This window comes from Saccopteryx bilineata, chromosome 2, assembly GCF_036850765.1.
Source record: "Saccopteryx bilineata isolate mSacBil1 chromosome 2, mSacBil1_pri_phased_curated, whole genome shotgun sequence".
In the NCBI taxonomy this organism is placed as follows: Eukaryota; Metazoa; Chordata; class Mammalia; order Chiroptera; family Emballonuridae; genus Saccopteryx; species Saccopteryx bilineata.
In genome coordinates, this window is record NC_089491.1 from 291546247 (window position 1) to 291570846 (window position 24600).

At 42.1% G+C, this 24600-nt stretch overlaps 1 protein-coding gene across 3 annotated transcripts in view; it reads left to right on the plus strand.

Annotated features, from left to right (window-relative positions):
- Window positions 1-24600, plus strand: part of RGL1 (ral guanine nucleotide dissociation stimulator like 1) — a 238297-nt gene that overhangs the window by 151659 nt on the left and 62038 nt on the right. For 2 of the 3 annotated variants that reach the window (XM_066261321.1, XM_066261322.1), the window contains 2 exons: window positions 3003-3211; window positions 22499-22576. In XM_066261321.1, coding sequence (XP_066117418.1) covers window positions 3003-3211; window positions 22499-22576 — 287 coding nt within the window. Of the gene's footprint in view, window positions 1-3002; window positions 3212-14274; window positions 14329-22498; window positions 22577-24600 lie in introns of those variants that run through there. The other variant, XM_066261323.1, reaches the window with a different exon arrangement.

The window sequence follows — 24600 nt, forward strand, 5'->3', positions numbered from 1 at the left end:
TTAGCCGTTTTGTTAGCTCAAACATGGTTCTTCCTAATTTGTGGATGCAAACACTGAGGAACAAAACCCATTAAAGGGACCCTTGGGGAGTTGGCGGGCACACTGACATTTTTTTCAGAGGGAAAGGCAGACGGAAGGGAAGCGACTGGGTTAACGAGCGTCGTGGTTCTGTTCCCAAGGGAGAGTGTGGCTTCCCGCCAATTCTGCTTTCTGGCAGGGAAAGGGACCCGCTTCACCAGGGCCTTTGACAAGCATTTTTCTCTGTGTTTGAATTTTTGGCCACATCCGTGCTTGGTGAAAAATTAGTTCTTTTAAATAGCTATTACTTTCAGTAAGAGAAGGTTTAGTTTTAAGTTGAAATTTACATTGTGAGCAAAGTAAGAATCATCAAAGTACAGAACTGTTTGGTTAGGGAACCCTGACATTGTCGCCAGGTTAAGGAAGCTTGATTTAGAACAAAAGCTTGAATATTCAGATGGAGCAGCAAGGCCTTTCCTTGTTAACATTTGACATTGAAGTATATTCTTTTACTCGACTTTTTAATATGTATTATCAGGCTGATAAGTATTTTGTCCAGGTCTTTTGAAATGACAAGTGAAACACACAAAACATCCCTAAATTTTGGTATTAAGAAAGAGATCAAAGAAAAATAGATGTTGGAAGATAAACATTACCATATACTTTAACTCTTCATTTTCCTTTTTTTTTTTTTAAAGTGAAAAGTGACAAACGTGTGTGAATTAAGTTTTAAACACATCACAGTGACTTACTAAGCTAGCATTTTCCAAACTTTGTTCATTCTAACGTTCTCCAAGATGCTGCGGGAATAAAGGAAACTTCATTTGCAAATGTCTTCTACTATCCTTCTCCCGGAGTTTTATAACACGTTAGCGTGGTAAAAGCCTTGAAGAAATTCTAAAGTAATGCATTTACTCAAACTCTGCAGACCCCAAACCTGACCACAGCTATTTGATTAGGAACTAGTGCTTAAAGGCGCTCATTTAGGGCAACCCTGTTCCAAGTAGTTAAAAATGTAACTAGGCTTTGAAATAAGATGTCTTTTTCATTTATTGTTTCTGGTTAGTTAACCGAAGCCCCTGGGTGACAGATGGGGACTGGCAGGCCTGTTCTGAAACTGCATATAGAGCCATAAAGAGCAGTTCCTGGGCTGTGGCCTGAGTCAGCAGACCTAAAGAAACATTTGGTGTTTGCCTGAATCAGATCTCTCTTCTTAGGAAACTAAAAGTAGCTTTCAAAATTAAATAAAGAAATAAAGTCACCCAGCACATAAGCTGGAGTGTTCGTATGAATTTTTGTTAGCACTTAGACATGGGGACTTGAAGCTACTCTAACCGCCTTGTGACAGCAATCGATGGCCACCACTTCGGTCTTACAGAAAGCTAGGTCACCTGCTGATTTCCTTTAACTCCGACAGGCCAGATGAAGGCAAGGCAGGCATGCTGCTTAGTTAGCTCATGCCATCATTTAGAGACTCAGTTCTCTCTTCTATACCCCTCTTCTTTACTTTCCACCGGTCTGATTATTTCAATCTAGAAGAATTTGATATAAAACAGTTTAATCTTATAATTTGGAGAAATTGCCTGGTGATTCTTTGCATCACTTAGAATGATTATTTGCTTTAGAAAAGTGTTCTCTGGACAGGCCATCTTCCCTAGTGCCTATGAGGGTCAGGTTACACTTTGAATACTGCACCTCTGTATAATTTGATAGGCACAGGTTTCCTGCAGAATATAAGGCATACCCATACTTACTTTTATTCAACCTAATTCTCTTCCTTCATTCTCAGTTTTTAAGCTTTACAGATCTTATCACTAATCACTTGTTATGTATTATGGTTTGTGTCTCCAAGGTGCAGGCATACCTACCAATAGTATTCACAGTTCCATGTCCATGTGACCGCTACTTGTCATGAACAAATGTCTTCTCTTGTACGTTGCAAGTTTCTAGAAGGAAGGGGTCATGTGCCCACCTGCCCTTTCCTTTATTCCCCAGAGGTCAGCCCAGGGCTGCTCTGTACAGCCACTTCTCAGTCAACTATGTTGATTGCCGATGATATTAAATCAGAAACCATGGACTGAAGACCATAAGGGCATGGTCAGATCTGCATAGATTTCCGTGGAGAACATATGCCTATCTACCATGGCTGATTTCTCAAACTGTCAACATGATGTCAGCTGGCTCACACAAATCCCCAACATTTAGCCATCAACTGTGCGAAGCCTGTGTGAGTCAGCCCCGCACGCCTCTGTTGGAGCTGTCCTTATGAATGAGTTTGAACAGACTTAACAGATTCAAACTGATGGAGGCCAGAGGGGAGGAATGTTGGGGGCGGGCTGACAGAAGATGATCAGATTAAGAAATAGTAATCAGGAGTTACAAAATAGGCATGGGGATTTAAAGCAAAGCATAGAGAATGCAGTTCATATTGTAGTGACTATTATGGTGCCAGGTGGGCACTTGAATTATTGAAGGGAACACTTTGTACACCTGAAACTAATACAAAACAGTGTTGAATGCAAACTCTGATCAAAAAAATTTTTAAGAGGATGACTTTGAAAGCTTATCATGGAACAATACAAAGGAAATGATTGATAACATTTGCTAAACTTGATCCTGGGTCATGGAGAACATCCTTGATAACATATGCCAGTAACTTGGTTCTTGATAGAATAGTAAACAGGAGCAAATGTCACCATGATGGAGTAATACCTCTGCTTCTGGAGAGGAAGCTAACACACGCCACCACCAACCCCAACACTAACCCCAACACCAACACTAACACCAACACCAACCACCACCACCCACTATAATTTCCACTGTAATGACACTCACAGTGTGGGGGGGGGGGCTTACATGGCTTGTAAGGAAATGAAATGAGAATAAGGAAAAAGACCACAGGCTCTGCTTCGACTGTTTCAATGTTTTCAGGTTTACTTAAGAGAGTCACTTCTCCCGATCATAATCGTGCTTTTATCATACAGGTTGAAGGGGACCAGCTCCCTCCAGGACACACAGTCAGTCAGTATGAGACCTGTAAGATCAGGACCATAAAAGCTGGCACCTTGGAGAAGCTTGTGGAGAACCTGCTGACAGCTTTCGGGGACAATGACTTTACCTATATCAGCATCTTCCTGTCAACGTACAGAGGCTTTGCCTCCACTAAAGAAGTCTTGGAACTACTGCTGGACAGGTAAGGATCTCTGGGCGGGCGAGAGGCGGCAGAAAGGCAAGGCCGTTTGAGGAGTGAGGGGTGAGGCTCACACGTGGCATGCTGAGAGACCCGGATGAGAAAGGAGTAACTGGAAGGAGTGGAGCCAGTGACCTGGAGATGATTCAGGGCCACTTTATGGTCTGTTTCTGATAAAGACAACACAACGAACAGTCCAAATGTGAGAGAGATGTTTACCCGAAACCTATGTTTTCTTATGAACCAAGGTCACTCCATTACATTTAATTTCTAAATTAAAAAAAATCTGTTAAGAGAATTAGGAGTATATGCCATCAATCTCGATTCAGTTGTTGATAGGTTTCAGTTACTATTTGCCACCCTAAAATTTTCTCCAATGTTTTATAATTTTATATAATTCCAGTAAATAATTAACCATGCATCTGACTGGGTTGTTATGAGAATTAAATATGCTAATATGTGTCAAGTGTGGAGCTCAGTGTTGAATCCATGGGAAGCAGCTAATGAATGGCGGCTGTAAAGCTGATGATGGGAGTCGCCACCAACAGTCCCGTCCATCGCTGCTCTCTGGATATGCACATAAATGTCAGCCTGCTCTTTGTTGTTAAGTCGCGCGTTACACATAGTAGAGCCGTGTACATTGTAATTCACACACCGATAGTGATAATTCCCCCTTTATTCTTGTTTTATTTATAATTAAGCTTTGTCTTTGAAAAAAAAAAAAAGGCCAGACAATTGTTTTAGAATCATGAGGGTTTTCGTCCAAACCTTTCTATTCTGGGGTTTCCTGTGTAAGGAAGGAGGTGAGGTGGGATGTTTTTGTTGGAGTTGTTGAACACTGCTTTTTAGCTAGACTACAAAAAATCGACAGTAATATGTCCCCAGGTTAAAAATTCTTATACTATCAGAGGGCAGAAAAAGAAACAGGAGTGTTCGCTCATATGGCTAACCTTTTCCCAAATAACTTTCATTACATTAAAAAAAAATTAAACAGATCATAATCTAATAGGCAGATAACACATGTGAAGATTTCAAAAATAAAAGTAATCCATGTATATAGTGAAAAGTTCAAACAATTCAAAAAAATTATAAAAATAAGAAATAAAAATTTCCTTTTCCCAAGTCCTGTTGCCCAGGCCCATTGCTCATTCCCACTGCACCCCCTTCCCAGTCTAGTCCTCCCCAGTTTTTCTGGGTGTATGTACACATACATATATGTACATGTATATAGATACATGTCATATGTAATATTTATTACACATAGGTTATGTACTTAAATATGATATAAGTAGAATCATAGTACACAGTCTGTTCTGCAATTTTTTTTTTTATCTGTGTATTGTGGAGACTTTTCGGTTCATTACAGGGATTAACATCTAAGAAGAATGGCTGCCGTTTTAAAAGCTCAGACACAAACTATTGTTATTTCAAAATCAGCACATGTAATAGATTTACCATATTCTTTTTAGTGGCTTTATAGTATTTATTGAATTGATTAGTCTATGGATGGACAGTTAACTTCTCTCCAGTTTAATTTTTTTTTTTATTTATTCATTTTTAGAGAGAAGAGAGACACAGAGAGAGAGAGAGAGAGAGAGGAGAGAGAGACAGAGAGAGAGAAGGGGGGATGCTGGAAGCATCAACTCCCATATGTGCCTTGACCAGGCAAGCTCAGGGTTTTGAACCGGCGACCTCAGCATTTCCAGGTTGATGTTTTATCCACTGTGCCACCATAGGTCAGGCACTTCTCTCCAGTTTAAAAAGAATTTTTTTTTTTTTTTTTTTTTTAGAAATTAAATGTAATGGGGTGACATTGGTCAGTAAGAGTACACAGGTTTCAGGTGAGCATTTCTGTAGCGTTTGGACTGTTGGCTGTGTTGTGTGCCCATCACCCAATCATTTTCTGTCACCGCATTTTTGTCCCTCTTTACTCCCCTCCCCCTGGTAACCACTGCTGCAAAGAGTGTCTTTGAATATCTATCTTCCGAGTACTGCTTGTTTGAGAATTCTGTAGCATAATTTCATAGAAGAGTGATTGATAGGTCAAAATATATAAGCATTTTAAAATGTGAAACAGATTGCTAGATTGCCCTCCAGAAGGTTGCACCAGCCACACCCCTGCCTCTTCCCTCACTGTCCCCGCACCCTTGCCAGCTGTACCATCGAAAGCGTTTTTTCCGTGGTCTGTTCACTGAAAAATAGCTCAATGTTTTTAAATGTATGTATTTTTACATTTATGAGTGATGTTTGGCATTCTTTAAAATAGTTCTAGGGCATTTGTGTTTGCTGTAAACTGTCTTCTCATACCCTTTACTTATTTTTAGTTTGGACTATTGTCATCTAATTATTGATCATCTAATTTTAACTTTTTGTATGTCAACAAAGTTGGCTTCTGCTTGTCATATGTTGGAAATATTTTTTCTAATTTGATCCTTGGGTTTAAAAGTTGTTTATTAACATTCTTTTTTTATGAAGACATTTAAATGTGTCATATGCGGTTATGTGTATCAGTCTTCAGTCAGGCTTTTCAAGAATCAAATTCTACTCCAATGGGAATGAGATTATTGATAACAGTGGGTTTTCCTCAAGATAGTTTCCACATGGATGCATTCAGGGCGAACTCATTTGGATCACATGGTCTGTATATTCAGGAATATTCACAGAATGTTCCTTATCGTACACTGATCTGGTTCTGAGAACTCTGGATGTAGGAAGTTTTGTAGATTTTTGCATAGCAGTACATAAAATATTAAGCCTGGAGTATAAACCTGTGTGATTAGTGGGTCATTGCTTTCACAGCTTTTTTGCTTGTGTAATACCTCTTACCTATAAATAGAACCAGAAGAATTATGTGGATTTTCTCTCTGCTATTCCAGATTTATAAAAAGGCTGCAGTATGCTAGCTGTTGGCACATAGTATGAGGAAATAGGTCAACACATCAGAAACTCCTGCAAGTTTTTTCTGAGTGGGTGACTTCTTCTACTCCTGGGGTAGCTCTATTGATTAGAGGCCACAGCTGGCCACAGTCAGTCACGGAGTGCATGTGGATTCCAGCTGTCCATCGCAAGCAGTGGACACACACAGGAACTGGACTGTTTAGTCTGTGACTCGTGTACAGCCAGCTTTTCTTGGACGGTTTTAGAAAAATCTTCTCTTTGTTCAACCATCATAGACATTTTTAGACTTTTAAAATAGTAACTGGGCCTGACCTGTGGTGGCGCAGTGGATAAAGCGTCAACCTGGAATGCTGAGGTCGCTGGTTCAAAACCCTGGGCTTGCCTGGTCAAGGCACATATGGGAGTTGATGCTTCCTGCTCCTCCCCCCTTCTCTCTCTCTCTCTCTCTCTCTCTCTCTCTCTCTCTCTTTCTCTTTCTCTTTCTCTCCCCTCTCTCTCTAATAAAAATGAATAAATAAAATCTAAAAAAGTAAATAAATAAAAAAATTTAAAAAAACTAAGCTTAAAAAAAATAGTAACTGGATGATAGTTATTAAATAACAGAATCAATTTTGAATTCACGTTCATTTAATTCAAACTATCATTTAAGGGTATAATTGAATGAAGAGGTGAGGTTTATCTTGAGCCATTTGAATGGGCAGAGCCTGGCCTTGAATTTCATCTCATAATATGTATTTTTTTCTCGTTTCTGAAGTGAGTGGAAGCAACAAGTTCTGAATGCCTGAAACACACCAGTGCTACAGGACCAGAGGGATGAAACAAATAGGAGGCTTGGTTGGTTCTCACCCTTGTGGGGAGTTCAGTGTGAAGCTGCTGGTTCTTCACCTCCAGGGCCCCCACTTGCAGTACCCTCTGCCTGAGTCGTATTCATAACTTTGTATTCTTTTTCTTAGAGAGGGTCCCTCACATTACACGTGCTGACCCTGCAAAACCTGGATCCACCCTGAGAACTTAATATTTTACTGCAAAAGATAAGGTTTACATTTATAAAACAAGTAGACAGCCACTTAAGATGGTATAAAAATGAAACTCTGCCATGTTCTGCAGAAGTCCAGAGAAATAAATCGCATTTATTTCGCTTCCTCTGCAGAAATTTGGCTTTGTCCAGATTTGTACAAGTTTCAACATCAATAGTTCTCCCCCACTCCATTTCCTACTCACACTTAGATCTTGTCACCAGATGTTAATCTGTTTCATTTTAGCCAAAATGCAGATTCCATGCAGTGCTGGGTTCTTAAATTGGTTTGAGGGCAGGGGGGTTTGAATGTCTGTAATTGGGCTGTAAGGAGTTAAGTTGCATGGACTTATTTTTGCTGAAGGTAAGCTTGATATATTATTTTCTTGTTCAGAAAATATGGTAGTCTTGTTTGTAAGTCTCTGGTGTAACTTTAAAAATAATTTCTCTTGGTTTCATAATAGTAGATTGCTTATCTTTTATGAAATCGACACTGAGAAGTTATTGTACGATGTGCTAATCCTAACCAGGCAAGGATGGATGGGAGGCAGATGCAGTATTTATTTTCCCTCCAAGAAGAAGCTTATTTGAAGTCAAGCTTTGATTTTCCTAAAGATTTCGAGTTACATGGCTTTTCGCCTATGGAACTGTTTGCTTTTTGTGATTTAAAAACAAAAAACCAAAAAACATCTTTTCATAGTTTTTAAAAAAAATTCTGCTAATCTGAGCCTTTGTGTTTGACTAGTAGACAGTAGTTCTAAAGTCCCACGTGGGTGATTCCATGTGCTTGCTTTATCCTGGACTTGGGGTGATCAGCGATTCACAAGGAATCCTGTTTTCTGTGCTTTTTCCCTGTGGCTCAGATTTAATGCCAGGGATCGCTGGCTCCCTTTCAGTCTACAAGAAAGTTTTTGAATTGTGGCATAGCTGTTTGTGTTGGGGCTTTGAGCTTTTATCTTCTCTAACTTCAAATACACCTTCTACTTAAAAATATATTCTTCCGCCTGACCTGTGGTGGCTCACTGGGTAAAGTGTCGGCCTGGAATGCTGAGGTCACCGGTTCAAAACCTGGGCCTGCCTGGTCAAGGCACGTATGGAAGTTGATGCTTCCTGCTCCTCCTCCCTTTCTCTCTCTCTCTTTCACTCTGTCTCCTCTCTAAAAAATGAATAAATAAATAAATAAAATTAAAAAAATATATATATATATATATTCTTCCCACCATACCTTTAAAAAAAATAAGGAAGTAAGTTTCCTCTGGAAATTCTCAATGTCAAATGTAAGGAGACACCTAACTCAGCTAGTGATCCTCCCTGAGAACCAAGAGAGTTTTGTACAGATATCTTGACTTTTCTTCATATAGCTGTCACATTGGCTACTTTTGGGATATTTCTCAGTCATTCTCTTTCTCTGATCTGCATCTCTGATATCAGAAATAAGCAACATGCCGTGAACAACCAGTATAGGAGTGAACTAGGTCTCCAGAAACTTTACTCAAGTCACGAATGGCACTCAGGTCACCGTTTGGAAAGGACTGAACAGTGATCTGAATTACCCCCTCATTTCAAGTGAATCTTCCCAGGGGAGGACTTCTGGAGAGGGTTAGAGTTGAAGCCATCCATAAACATTACGCTTTAAGACCAATCTGGCTTGAATTTGCTTGCTTAGGTCACAGAGAGGAGACTAATTCAGTGGGTCTTTAAACTTAATCCATCTTCCCATGTTTGCTTGCCATGCATTTCGTAGACATTCTCATTGGTTCATTTATCATCACATGACTCCCAGGTTGAGAGATGCAAATGTTGAGGCACAGAAACATTCAATCAGCAAGTGGCAGAGCTGGAATTAGGACCAGCGCCTTTCTGACTTGGATGCTCTTTTCAAATGTACTGCATCACCTCCCGGGATTTGTCACTGTTGCGTCTGTGTGTCTGGAGCATTTTTGTTTATTTGATGTGCTCAGTCCAAACCCTCTGACCCGAATATGCTTCTTCTGAAAGAGGACTCTTCTTGGAGGATGGGGATAGCAAATGAGAAAGCTTGCGAAGATTTATGTAAATGGATTACCACTATGGGGATGGTAATCTTAAATCCATGCTTTATGACACCTGGAGTAGTAACACCTTCATCTGTAAAGCACGGTACCCAACAGCCAGCAAAAGACGGAGCTGCCCTTGCTCGAGAAGCCAGTTCCTCCGCGGCACAGAGAGTCCATCAAATATAAGACGAAAACATTTTATGTATTTCTATAGATTCTGTCATAAGTACCAAATATGCTTTCTTTTCCTCCCAGAGTCTTAAAATACTTTATGGGGAAAGCAGTTTGCCTCTCTTTGAGTCGTGAGATTTATGCACGAGACAGAGTGATGTTAAGAGCATGGGCTTGGGAGTCAGAAAATGAATTTGATTCCAGATCTTATACCCCATGCATGCCCTGCAACTTGGGCAAGTTACTTTATTTGCAAGCTTCAGTTTCCTTCTCTATAAAATGAGAATGACACTAACCCTTATCGATAGGGTTATTATGAGGTTTAAACTTGCTAATCGAGCCTGACCTGTGGTGGCGCAGTGGATAAAGCGTCGACCTGGAAATGCTGAGGTCGCCGGTTCAAAACCCTGGGCTTGCCTGGCCTAGGCACATATGGGAGTTGATGCTTCCAGCTCCTCCCCCTTCTCTCTCTCTGTCTCTCCTATCTCTCTCCCTCTCTGTCTCTCCCTCTCCTCTCTAAAATGAATAAAAAAAAAAATTAAACTTGCTAATCGAGTTCTCAGTATAGTGCTGGCAAATATTAAATGCTTAAGAGGTTACCATTAGTTTTTCTTTCTTCATGCCACTTACCACTCTTTGAAATTATCTTTCATATTTATCTTGCTATTTCCTGACTGTCCCGCCCACTCGGAGACCGTCTCTGTCTTGTTCATTGCTGTACTTGTAGAGAGGAATGTTATCTGGCAGTACGTGCTTATGAATGATTTGTCTAACAAATAACTAATGGTTATTATTCATGCCTGTTATAAGTACTTGCATGGGAGGGTATAGCAGTGAACATCACCCAGCCTCTGCCTAGTTTTGAGTGGGAGAGACAAATGAATCTATAGACTCGTACCATTATTGTCAAGGCAATGAGGGCTAAATGTATACTTTAAAAAAACAATTAAACTTTATTTTTCAGAGAATTTTTAGGCTCACAGCAAAATTGAGTGGAAGGTACAGAGAGTTCTCATATATCCCCTGCCCCACACATCCCTCCACTATCAACATTCTCCACCAGAGTGGGCCATTTGTTACACTCATTGACCTGTCACTGTCACCCAAACTCCAAGTCCACCTTAGAGTTTACTATTGGTGTTGTAGCTTCTGTGGGTTTGGGCAGGGTATTTCCATTGCTCTAAAAATTTCCTGTGCTCTGCCTGTCATCTCTTTCTCCCCCAGCCCCTATCCTTGGCAATCAGTGATCTTTTTTTACTATCTTCACAGTGTCACCTTTCCCAGAATGTCACTGAGTTGGAATCATACAGTATGCAGCCTTTTAAGATTGCCTTCTTGGATTCAGTCACGTGCATTTAAGACTTCTTTCTGTCTTGTCATGTCTTGATAGATCATTTCTTTTTACATTCCATTTTCTGAATGTACCAGTTTGTTTATACATTCACCTATTGAAGGACACATCGGTTGCTTCCAGGTTTTGGCAATTATAAGGAGAGGCGTTGTAAACATCCATGTGCAGGTTTTTGTGTGGATGTAAGTTTTCAGTTCCTTTGGGTACATACCAAGGAGCAAGATTCTCACATCAAAGGAGAAGAGTATGTTTAGTTTTGTGAGAAACTGCTAAACTGTATTGCAGAAGGGCTGGCATATCATTTCACCTCCCCACTAGCAATGAACAAGATACATTTGGCCATTCCAAAATCCAAATGTATCTTCAGTGGTATCTCATTGTATTTTTAATTTGAGTTCCCTAATGGCATATGATATTGTATATCTTTTCATGTGACTCCTTGTCATCAGTGTGTCTTCTTTGGTGAGGTGTCTATTGAGGTCCTTTGCCTATTTTTAAATTGTGATGTTTGTTTTCTTATTGTTGTTTTAAGAAGGATTTTTTTTGTATATTTTGTATAATAGTCTTTTGCAATTACTTTCTCCATGTCCAAGTCCATGGCCTGTCTTCTTACTACTACCTTGACATTGTCTTTTGCAAATTAGAAGCTTTTAATTTTAACAAAGTCCAGCTTATCAAATATTTTTTTCATGAATTATGCCTTTGGTGTTGTGTCTAGTTTTTTCCCTATGTTACCATCTAAAAGTTTTATAATCTTTTGTTTTACATTAGGTCTGTGAGCCCTTTTGAGTTCACTTTTGTGAAAGGTGCAAAGTCCTATTGTAGGTCCATTACCCATCATTAGGGAAAACACCATCTTTGCTCCATTGCTTTGCCTTTGCTCCTTCGTCGAAGATCAGTTGACCTTCAGTTGTTCTGTGGTCCCATGATTAGGTTTCAGTCTTATGATGAGCCTGTGCTGCTGGACTGTGAACTTTATCAGCGCTTCTGAGTTTGTCTGTTTGTCATCTCCCTCAGGAAAAGGCTGGCTGTGGGGCCTGGAGGTGGGTATTCCCCTTCCCCGAGGTAGGTTAGGCTCTGATAAGACCCCAGCAGGTTAGGCTCTGCTTAAGGCCCTCAAGAGCAGGCCTTGTTAAGAAGAAGTAAGTGCTCTGGATGCATTTCAGAATGGTTCCCTTTCCCCTCCCTTTGTTGGAAGCAGGAGGAGACTTTGTTTTCTGATACTTACTATGAGAACCTGGTCAAGCTCCTGGAGGTCAACCTCTCACAAGTGCAGCACTTGTCTGTAGTTTTTCTCTCTCAGATGTGTCCACACTGAGCTCTCACAAGTCATCAGTTACAGTCCGTTTTTCCTGCCCTGGCCCTGGTTCCTGTGGCGATTTCTGCTCTGTACCCACCTATCTGTGTCTCCAGTTTTGGGGACAGTGGTTTGCCCTCTGACCTAACTTCTCTGATGGATATAAGAAGTTGTTTTTTCAGTGTGTTCAGCTTTTCACTTGTTATTAGGATACAGGGGCTACCTCTAAGCTCCTTGTTTGCTGGGCTGGAACCTGGAAGTCCTCTTCTGCTATTGTTAAAGTGGGTTGTTTACTTTTTTATTGTTGAGTTTCAAGACTTTTTATATATTTGGATGAACAGTTCTTAATCAGACATTTTTTTTGCTAATATTTTCTCCCTGTCTGTAGCTGATCTCATTTTCTTGACTAAATGTGCACTTTAAGAAAACCCTTTTTTCCCCTGGGAACCGTGAGGTGGTTGTACTTTCAATAGCTCGTAACACAAATCCATTTCGCTCTGCAGTGTTTTCTTAGCATGAGAAGCTGGATAAACATTTTTGAGATGCATACAATATGTTCCAAATTACTTTTTGTAAAACCTCACTTAAAATAATTAAGTTCCTTTTTGACTTAATTCTCGAATTAGATGGGCACTTGCCAAATCTTCCTCGAGTCACACTGGCATGCGGTGCTCAGGAGATTCCCTTCCTCCCTTCGCGTTAGTAGGAGGCCAGGTTTTTAATACTTCCTTCTGCTCTTCCAAGTCCCAGGCAAGGGGGTTACGAGCAGAGAGCACTCTAGGGAGCAGATACTGAAACTGAACTTACTTCCAGGGCCTCACAGCGACTTACACTGGGGACCACAGTCACTTCCGGGTGTAAGAGACCAGCAGTGACATTTTATTAACTGTTACGATCAAACTCATAGTATAAAGTTTTCTACACTTTTTTCTTCTTCTAGGAGTTCTTTATGTCTGATTTCTATCATTTATATGGGCAAGTTTTTCAAAATAATGCCATACGATTTCCTTAGTTTAGTAATGCCACCTTCCCAACTCCCTCCTCCCCCACAAAGTGAGGACAGAAATAGCATCTTTTGTCCTGTCGTGCATGAAGAAGCTGAGATTTGTTGGTCAGTTGCTCCAGGATGCCCAGAGTGGAAAAACTTTCAGGAAATCCTCACATTGCTTTGTTTCCTTTTCTAGCTCAACATGCAGACATATTTCATATCCTCACCAGGGTGAGAATTTCTTAGAAAACAAAGGACATTTCTGAAGATATTTTGTTGTAGCAGATGAGTTTAAATAGATATGCTCTTGGTTTGAGTGTTCATGACTCCATAGCCAGGAAACCCTTGGATGGTATATGTGTTGTGGGTTAAAACAAAACAAAACAAAACAAAAAGGCAGATTGCCAAAAGATAAATTAGACTCAGATCATGTTTCCTGTGATTATTAGGATGATGAAAGTATTTGCTGATAGAAAAGAGGATTATAACAAGGGCTATGAGAAGCTTTGGGTATCAAAATGCTTCTAACATCATAAAGAGCACTGAAAACTTTCATAGGGCATGTACTTTATAAAAGGTCCCAGTTCTTGCTGGTTCATGCTTTATCAGGTGGAGAAAAATAGTTTAGATAATGAAACTATAGAAAATATAACATTTATAGTAATGTACATACCCATCGGTGGCAGGCAGAATAATCACCCCCTCCCTAAACATGTCTAGTCCTGATCCCCATTACATGGCAAAGCAGAGTTAAGGTTGAAGATGGAATTAAGACTGCTAATCAGCTGACTTTAAAATAAGCAGATAATTTTAGATTATCTGGGAGGGCCCATTGTTATCACAAGGGTTCGCAAGTGTGGAAGGTGGAAGTAAAAGGGCCAGAGGAAAAGGAGGTTGGAAACAGGATCGGAGAGTTTCTGTGGTGTTGGTTTTGAAGGTGGAGGGAGGCGGCCAAGAGCCAAGGAATGCTGGCAGCCTCTGGTCGCTAGAAGAGGTGACTAAATGGATTATTTCCTCTAGAAAGGTATACCTCCTGACACTTTGATTTTATCTCAGTGAGATTCCTGTTGTACTCTGACCTATACCATATATAAATTTATGTTGTTGAAGGTACTAAATTTGTGGTAATTGTTTGTGGCAGCAATAGAAATCTAATACAACATCAATAAAATTTTGGGTCTATTAGAAAAGCTGTTCATAATTTGATAGGAAACAAGGGATTTCTGTTAAGGAGATTGACTCTAAAAATCTATTGCTCATAGACTCAAGGAAGCTGAAGGGCCGGTGTTGGCTGACCCGCACCTTTGTTGTGCTCAGAATATCATTCCCTGTTCAGCGGTGGCCCACACACTCCGCTCTATGAGGTATGGCTTAGCCTCAGCATGACAAGCTTTGTTACTCTTGTCTCCCTGTGTCTAATCTACACCATTGCTTTGGGTTAATCAGAAAGTTCAATTTGGTACTGTTTTAGAATTACATCCAACTATAATCACATGAGGAAAAATGGAAATTGGTTCTTTTCCCAGCTGGGTTGGTCGTCTTTGGTAAATCTGTCTTTATTTTTGCTGAAGGGACCCGACTGTCACCGAGCAGCACTGTGAAATCTCCCGTGGGAGCCTGTGGTGACTGCCGAGCCCCAGCTTTATAAGGTGGTAGTGACAGTCCTGTTCAAGTAGACACTAACGGGTGCTGCCCAAGATGTCCCACCGGTCAGAATCAGGCTGGATCTTATTTCTGGAAATGAGATAAACGTGTTTCTAGGAAGTAGTTTTCTTTTTCTTTTCCCACTTGGCAAAGGGCGGCAGGACATGCAGGTATCCTTCTTTTTTAGGAAATAATACCAAATTTCTCAGCAGGTTTAAAAAAGGTGCTTCTGTTTAGAAACTAGAATATAAAACTGACAAAAAAACTGAAAGGCAAGGTGCATGTATCCTGAGTGGTAGCTGGAAACTCTTCAATTCAGCTTTGAGAATCTAAAGCAGTGTTCTTACCATTGTCTAGCAGTTGGCAGGAGGGGTTGATCTCCAATTCCTTTACTAATTTGCTAGAAACTCTGGACCCCTCTATAGAAACAAGCTCATCATCGAATGTTGCATGCTGTTTAGAGATTCCCAGACTTCCATAGGTTCTTGTATAAAGGATTCTGTGTTTTGACCTGTATCATCTCCAGGCAAAGCCTTCTTACTATGGTGACAAGGGACATGCAGATGGCTATTATGCCATTATGAGTGAGAGGAGGGCACTGCTCTAGCTTCTCTTATGATGGGGCAAATGTCTTAAGTATGGTTCTGAAACAAATTCATTAATTCCATGAAAGTAAATTCAGCGACTTTAAAGAGTATCTCTAAATCTTGGAAAGGAAAAAGGACTAACTACTTTTGAGTTACTTTGTGTTTTTTTGAAAGTTACTTTCCTCTCATTTGACTTTTTTTTACTCTTTGTATGCCTGTGAATGTGTGTCTGTAAACTTAACTCTTGAGAATGACATTAGGCCCCTTGTCCCGAGAAACAATTCTTTTGCCTTTGGCCTCTCCTAAAGCGGTCAGTAAGCAGCAGTTTAGATAAAGTGATGCTCTATTGTGTTTCTGTAAGCATAGAAGAGGTAAGTAGTCCCCACAATGATAGGGTACCATGACTGACCACATATGCGTTGTGTGTGTGGTTTTACATGGTGTGTTTCACAGGGTTCTTGAAGAGCTGTTCAAGATCAGCTTTTTGTGATTGGAGAAACCCGAGCCACAGGCTTGACTGATTTGTTAATAAAGCATTAATTCATCTTAAATCTGAAAACAGTTTTGACTTGTTAACAGATTCTGTGATTGTCAGTGTGCTGCCTGTTCCCCGGCCGCCGTCCTACCCCTCTGTCTTCTGTTGTCCCTCACTGTAACCACACCACGTGTTGCAGTTGACTGTTTAGCTGGTATGAACTAAAGTCCATACTGCTGAGGGCGTACAGCTGAGCCATCATGCGCTGGGGCAGAGAGCTGGCCGGGGAAGAGAAAAGGACAACAAGGACTCGGAATGGGAAACCGTAGAAACCTGACGGCAAGGGTGTGAGACTTAAGAAGTAACTTTAAATCTGAATGAGAAATAACTTATAGCTAGAGACACTTTTTCCTTTTCCTTTTCTGGTAATGATAAAATCTTGATCTTTTTTTTTTCTTGGTCTCCACTTGAGGCAAGTGTGGGTGGTGGCTGGGTGAAGGTAGTATTCTCAAGGAAAATTTTATAGCATTTTTGTAACTGTCAAGTGAAACAGAAATACCAGGTACTTTCTGGCTGTTAATGTCGCCTTAACTTTCAGGGACAACTGTGGGATAATCTGTAGACTCGAAGGCCCGGGCAGGTGGAGGGCCCTTCACAACAGAGGTCTGGAGGAAGGGGCAGCTTCTCCTGGGTCATCTAACTTTTTCTAATCATGGGAAGTCTTGGCCTAGAAACCAGGCCTTCTGAGCAGAAAGCTCACTGTTGGGTTCTCCGCTCAGTGTCGCTGGCCCTTTCCTTTCTCGCAAGAGAACAAGGAGTTTTTGCCTTGTTTGTCTTTGACCTTTGTCTTCTCCTTGAATAACCAACTGCACGATGGTAACAAGACCTTTCCAAGGTAAGGGTGGTGACGATGACCCAGTCCCAGGTCACACTTGGGTGGCGAGGTGCCGGCCATGGAGCGTGTTAGTCAGAGCGATTAAAGACAGCGTCCTGCTGATCTGTGGGCCCCAGTTCAGTCTTCCTGGGGCATTCCTCGCTGTTCCTGACATCTGCAGGCTGGTTCACCGTGTCATTCTCCTGAGTCAAGGTCAGCTTCTGAGCATTTTTCTCATACCTGACCTGTGTTCTCGCAGGTCAGTTAAAGAAAAATGTCTCAGATGTTCATGGGCGGGGGCTTATTAGGGAAGCAAAGACTCCCAGAGGCCCTGAGTCAGCAGCTTCCTGTGAGGTCTGTGTCCTTGGCTTCCTCCTCTCTGTTCTTTTATCATTTCCGCTTCTCCCCTTCTCTCCGCACCCAACTCTCTTCTATTCATGGTTGTAGAGGCCATCAATTCATTCATTCACTTAGCAAATGTTTACTGAGTGTCTACTAAGAGCAAGCTCTGTCCCAGGCTCAGGGGATATAGCAGTAAGCAAGATAAAAGAGTGAAACCAAAGTCCTTATGGTGACCTCCCAGGCCCTCGCGATCTGTCCCTGTCACCTCCACGCCTCGTCTTCTGTCCCGTGCTTACTGGGCCCGTCCTGCCTCACCGGGCTTGTAGGTGTTTCTCAAGCACGCTGTCCTGACCCCCACCCAGACCCTTGCGCTCGCTCTCCCCTGCTTCCTGGCACCGTCTCTATAGCCCACTCCCTCACCTTCGGGAGCATTTTACTTAGTTGTCTTGTTCACATCGGACCCTCCCTCGGTATCGCATGTGAAGGAGCCACCTCTGACCCCCAGTCGTGTCCAGTCCTGCTTAGCAGCTTCCTTGCTCTGCACTGCACTTCTTACTGACTTAGTATGCAGCAGCCAATTCTTAGCTTATTGTCTATCTCCCTCCACTACAACATACGCTCCATGAAAACAGGGGCTTTGGTTTGTTCGTGTTCCCAGTGCCCAAAATAGTACCTGGACATAGGTCTTAAGAAATATTCCTTGAATGAGAATACGTGAAAGAATAAATAACTGAGTGAATGAATAAAAGGTTTAATGTTTCCAACCTCCAATAATTTGATATCTGGTTGGAGGAGGCATAGAAAAAAATAAAATAACTACAGCTGTGTGGTAGGGCAGTGACTGGGAGTCTGGGAAGTCTGACTGTCAGGGTTCAAATCCCCGCTCCCCTTATTAGCTGTGTTTCCAAGGGCAAGTTCCTTAAGCTCTGTGGGCCTCATTTTCTCATCTGTTGAATAATAATAATAATAATAATAATAATAACAATAATACCACCACCCTATAGGATTACTGTGAAAATTAAATTTAAAAAATCACATAAAGTGCTTAGCACGGTGCCTGGCATAGAATAAACTCTTGATAATTATTAACTACTGTTATTATTGGATAACTTGCCCGGATCAAGGGGAGCCTGAAAAGTTCTTCAGGACATCCCCCCTCCTGGTTGGTGTCCCTGAGACATTTCTGTTTGGGAGCAAAGGTGGAAAAGGACCCCTACCAGAAAGATGTCCCTGGCCATAACTTTATCTCAGGGTTTCTTTGAACCACAAATATCCCTGGTCCTCCCTTCAAACCTGTATTAAACATTTCATCTGCCCAGAAGGGGCTCTAAACAATACATCCACTCCCTCTGGAAAAAACTGCTTCTGATTTTAAATATCAGCAACCAGTTAAATATTATGTTGGGTGTTTTTTTATTTTCTTCTTTTTCTGGTAATTTTTAGACCGCAGTAAATAATTACTTAAGGTACTACTTAAGGAGATGTTTGTAAATCTCTCTCTTGCCTTGTGATACAGAGGAAACCATGTCAAAAGTCATTCTGACAATTGGTGCTTTAATTTGTTTTATGAGTTACCATTTAAAGAAGGGCAGTTTCTCATTGATAAGCCTTCTGAAGAGGTTGGAGCTTTGATCTCAAATCCTAGGGAGGCTTTGCAGAAATCGGAGGTGACACTGTTGACAGGTTTGTCTGTAGCTATTCTATTGCTACTAATTAGACACACACACATGTACACACCCTTTATTTGTTCCCCCAGAGTGAATGAATTGAACTTGACTTTGGTTTTTGATGGGAAGCTATGAGAGGGTCCAGGAAACATCAAAGGAAATTCTTAATCTAGTAAAACTGACTTAAATACCCTAGCTTGAACATTAAAGAGTTCTTGATTCCAAAGCTGGTCTAGCTTCTTTATTGTAAAGCATTTTATTCTCATTAATGATAAGAAAAGTTCAGGGGCAAATAATCCCCAGTCCATTAAGTTCTAGAGGGTGATAGACACTTTAATTCTATCTCACGCTTAAAGGTGTCTTTTGTAAAATTGTATATACATTTTTTTCTTTTTGCATTTTCATACTTGCTGACCCTATTAAGATCTCAGCTTAAATAAAGATCTTAAAACCTTATTTCTTTTGCATTTTAATTTTAGCTTTTTGGAATAATTACAGCTATCCTAAAGCTTTTTTATGCTCCTAAACCTTTAGAAATGAAGGCACAGACAGGTTAAGACACTTGTATATGCAGATGGTGCCTTGGCAGAACCCAGTAGGTGGGAGGTGCGTTGTCAAGGCTGCTTAGGGAACCCTGCTAAGCCATTCATTGGCTCCCAACAAACAGCCATCAACGTGCCTGCTGGGTGCCTGTTTTACGTATTAAAGAGTAGTGAGTAGATGCAGATGAGACAGAATCCTGCTCCTGTGCACTGTCTGTTCTCATGGACAGTTAACACTATAAGTAATCACACAGTGTATTAGGTGGTGTTAAAGGCAGTGGAGTTAGAGTTGGTACATGCTTTCAATAGGGCAGTCAGGGAAGGCCTCACTGATCAAGTGACATGGGAGCAAAGAACTGAAGGAGCTTTGGGAGTGTGCCCTTGGCTTGGGTGTGGGAAGAGGCTGTGGGGAGCCTCTGTGGAGGAGGATTCGCTGTGGAAGAGGATTCAGAGGCTGGCCGATGCCTGGGGTGTGGGTGAGCAGCAAGGAGGTGTGAGGCTCACGGAGAGTGAGTGCAGGAGACACGGTCGGGGATATCAGGAGCTGGTCGTTCGCGGCCTTGTGAGACAGGTAAGACGTTGGCTTTTTCTCAGAGTGAGATGGGAGCCACTGGAGGTTATGAACGGGGCATTGACATGACCTAATTCACACTGAACAGGATCACTGTGGCAGCCGAAGGGAGCCAGAAGACAGTCAGGTGGCGCTTGCATTGCTCCAGGGCATGGGTGGTGGTAGGCTGAGCCAGGTGGAAGTGATTACATTCAGGACATGTTATAAAGGCGTTGTCGAAAGGGTTACCTGGGGCATTGGGTGGAGAAGTGTCTACAGACTCCAAGCCTGAGCACCTGGACCAATGTGGACTTGTGTGCACAAGCATTACTGTTGATGGTTCTTACCGGTCTCTGAGCTATTATCAGTCAGTTTGGTTCCGATTATGAACCTGTAGACACTGATGGCTGGGAGAAATATCTGTGTGATCTTCTCAGCTCACATTTGGAGAAAATGGTACTAGCTTAATTAATGAGAGAACTTTGCACATCAGTATAGGCTGCTTAGTTCTTGACACGCCTGAGCGCACCTGGGGCATCTGGGTCCGGGAAGAGGGCTGTGATGGGTGTCGGTGCCATCTCAGTTCTGAGTCAGCATCTCAAGTCTGAGTCCGGAAAGCGCAGAGAAAGGGCAGCAGAGTTGGAGAGGCAAAGGTATGACCAGGGATAGGAAACTTGTAGTACAAACACCCCTGAAAACACAAGTCGAGGAGCAGTGAAATGTGGGTCTTTTCCTGGTAAGGGTTTTTTGTGTTTATTTCTCTCTCCCATGGCTCCCAGTGGGAAGAGAAAAGAGACAATATTTCCTGAACAGAGAGAATTAATGGACTAACATGGCATATGACAAAAATAAAGATGAAATCCCACATTTACTGTATTTCCCCAAGTGTAAGATACTCCCAAGTATAAGACACACCTTGATTTTTTTTGGGAAAAAAATGTATTACATAAAGTTATTGAACTCATTTTATTCATCATAAAATTCATACAACTCCTCACTGTCAAAACTTTCATCCATTAGCTTGTCCTCATCTGTGTCTGATGACGAATCACTGTCTTCATATATTATCTCATTCTCAGTTCCATCTATGACATTTGAAATGCCACAACCACTGTATAAGACACACAGTTTTTGGACCCCGCATTTTTTGAAAATTATGTGTGTCTTATACATGGGGGAATACGGTAGTCATGGAGGACTGGCAGGAAGAGTTCCTAGGTCTCTGGTCAGATAGGTGGGAGGTAACGGGGCTCTCGGGCTTCGGAGAGTCCCGCTCCCTACCACACCCCCGCGATCTTTCCTACTTAAATCACCGCAGATCCTGTTGGGAGAGAACAGGAGGACATGGTTCACTATGATGGTGGCCAAGGAGAGAGCCAAAAATTCCACTCTGTTTATTTAATAGGAATCTCATTTCCCATCCCTGCCTTGCTCACATGGGTTGCATAAATCTTAATCTAGTTGGGTTCTTATCTCAGGAAAAGCAATGGGTAGCTCTGGAAGCTCTTTAAATAGCAGGTGCAGGACAGAATGAAGAGGAACAGGGAGGGCGGAGGCCAGTGGAAAAATATTTTCGGGAGGCCAAGAAGTCCATAAGGCTGATGAGCTCAGAAAAGGAGCAGGTGGATGGAGGGATGGGGTTTAATGCCTAAGGGCATGAACTGGACCCTACTGGGATTGGGTGATAGGGAGACCAGACAGACTGGCATTTGGTCAAACCAGATGGTGGACTTTTATTTTTAAAAGGATTTTAAATCCTAGGAACCAAGAACCATAAGGGTAATGGGGCCTTTAATCCCATTAGCAGAAGATAAAAGTGTACTCTTTAAAAATGTCAACCCACCAATGGTCGAATTTCTATTATCAAAACATTAGCACAGACTGTCAGCTCGGGAAACTCCAAGGACTCTCTGAATTCTTCGCTGATGGAAGATAAACCACAGAAATAGTCTCAGCATTATAAGTTACTATAAAGACTCCTGAAGAATTCAAAGTAAATGGACTAAATGTGCATGCTGAACCAAACAAAACACGACACATTTCTGTGAAATGAGCTTGCCTACATTAGAGTTGGAAGAATAGTTAACAGTGTAATTAGGAACTGATCAATTACTTAGTAAATTTTGAGTATGCAATGAGCCTTATTTTAAACCTTAAGCACCTGTTGCTTCCTAAAATACTGTGCCCCAGTGTTTTCCCTTCCCTAGTTGCTGTGTCTAGATTGGCCCAGCCTCAGTTTACCCACAGTCGCCCTCCTGGTTAAAGGAGATATAGCAGTTCTGTTCTTTAGTCCTTCTCTCTCTCTCTCTCTCTCTCTCTCTCTCTCTCTCTCTCTCTCTCTCTCTGTCACTACTTGAGGTTCCAGAATTATTTCCATAACTTTTTCCCAACAGGACGTTATCTTCAGAGAGACCACGGTGGAAGTGTGTGTAGTCTGGAGCTGTTCCTCTGTGCTTGTGTGTGGCACAGGTGTGCCAGCTCTGCAGGAAGAGCCATTGCTGAGAGCTGCAGCACAGCGGGCGTGTCGGGCTGTGTGCTCAGGAGCTCAGGAAGGATCATAAAAGATCTGATTCTTCTGCTAAGACGAAAAGCCCAATGCCATTTTTTAAAAATTCAAGGAAATATTACATATGAAGAGAAAGTTTCAAGAAGGATGATTGATTCATTGTCACTTTGCTGTTTAGAATATACAGATATGTCCACTAAGCAAATATCAACTCTACAGTATCATTTTTGGTGCTATTTCATTGATATTTCTTTCCTGAATTACTTCTGAAAAGAGAACCTGTTATTTTGTGGTTGAAATTGAAGAGTTTTAAACCACTGACGGTTTTGCTGTTTTTCTCTGTGAAGGTACGGAAACCTGACAAGCCCAAACTGTGAAGAAGATGGAAGCCCAAGTTCGTCCGAGTCCAGGACGGTGATCAGGAAGTGAGTAGGCCTTTGGTCTGCATTATAAGCTCTTGGTCAACACTTATTATCTTGAAAGAATGTACTTTAGTAGGGTTTTTTTTTTTAATTCCTTTGGAATATTGCCATGTTTTTTTCCATAAGCACAGAGAATTATTTTTTGACCGTCTAGTGATTCTCATTTTTTCATCCAGTAAAAATGTATTGAGTACCTACTGTTTGCCATGTTCTGTGTTAAGGGGTACAGCCATGAGCAAAATAAAACATCCCAGGTCCTATGAAGTTGATATTTTAGCAGAGAGACAAAGAATCCACACAGAAGAGGATGAAGTAGGTGAGGCAGCTAGATCCTGTTGGAAAGTTTGATTCCCATTGGGGACTAGGAGTGTGGTTCTGATCTGGTGATGTTAGACCTGGCACTGATTTATATCTTTTTTTTTTTTGTATTCTGAAGTTAGAAGTAGGAAGGCAGTCAGACAGACTACCTCATGCGCCCAACCGGGACCTACCCAGCGTGTCCACCAGGGGGCATGCTCTGCCCATCTGGGGCATTGCTCCGTTGTGACTGGAGCCATTCTAGTGGCTGAGGTGGAGGCCATGGAGCCATCCTCAGCACCCGGACCAACTTTGCTCCAATGGAGCCTTGGCTGCAGGAGGGGAAGAGAGAGATAGAGAGGAAGGAGAGGGGGAAGGGTGGAGAAGCAGATGGTTGCTTCTCCTGTGTGCCCTGACCGGGAATCGAACCCGGGACTTCCACACGCTGGGTTGATGCTCTACCGCTGAGCAAACTGGCCAGGGCTGACTTATATTTTGAAAGGCATCCTCTGGCTCTGGCCGTGACAGTGGGGATAGGGCAGGAGTGCCAGCAGGGAACCTGGTTAAGCCAAGGGTGATGGTGGGCAGATGTGAGGTTACAGTAGAGGGGGACCCTGAAAAGGGTCCAGGTAAAGGGTGCTGGTAGGTGGACATGAGATTACAGTAGAGGAGCTCAGCTTCTGTAGGGTGTGGAAGGTGTGGCCGATGCAATGTGCCGCTGATGGAGTGGAGGAGGCATATGAGAGAAAAAGAGGCCAGGAAGCCCCCAGGGTCGTGGTGGGAGCAACTGTGGAGCAGAACCCCAGCTTAGGAGACAAAACAGACTGGTGGGCAGGAGCAGGCCACAGGTCGGTGGGGAGTGCGTCAATAGCAGTCTTGACATGTTAATTTTGAGGTAACTGGAGGAGCCTAGATTTCAAGGAGAAGTCTGGACTGGAGGTATAAATTTGAACATCCTCAGGTTTATACATGGTATTTAAAGCTATGGGCTGGATGTGACCTCCTGTGGACAAAGGGTGGATAGAGAAGGGAGAGGTGCAGAGTCATGAGGTTCAGGGGCTAGTTTGATTGATGGACAGTTTGATTCATGTGCCAGGAATGCGCTTCCTGATCTGGCGACCTTGGATCAGAGCCTCGGTTCCCTTCCGTGTTTAGAGTTAGGAGAGGAGAGGGCCCAGCGGAGGAGACTGGAGCAGAGCAGCTGGGGGAAAGACAAGGAAGAGGAAGTTATGTTCCAGGAGACAAGCAGGAAAGGGTCTGAGGGGTGAGGAGTGGGGCCAGCCACGTCCAGCGCTGCCTGGAGAGATCAAGTGAGAGGAGTCTGGGAAGTGTACCATTGTGTTACAACGCTTTGATCCTTTGATAAGCACAGATGTGGTTTAAGAGAGGATGGAAGGGGAGGAAGTGAGGATGGCGAGTTTGATAACTTTTTAGAGAAGTTTTGCTATAAAGGGGAACAGAGAAATGGAATGGAAGATTATCTGGGGGCAAAGAAGGGTTTTTTCATTGTGCATATTTATTGCAATATATATATTACAACGGGAGATAGTTTATGCTGATGAGAATGATCTTGGAGACATCCAGGAAAAATCCATGATGCGAGGGTGGGGACCACCGCTGTAGCAGTGATGTTCTTGAGGAGATGGGATGTATGTCAGAGTGCCTGAAACACTGGTGGTAGATATTCATTTTGGGGCCAAAAGTGCTGGAGGTAAACCTATGGGATTTTT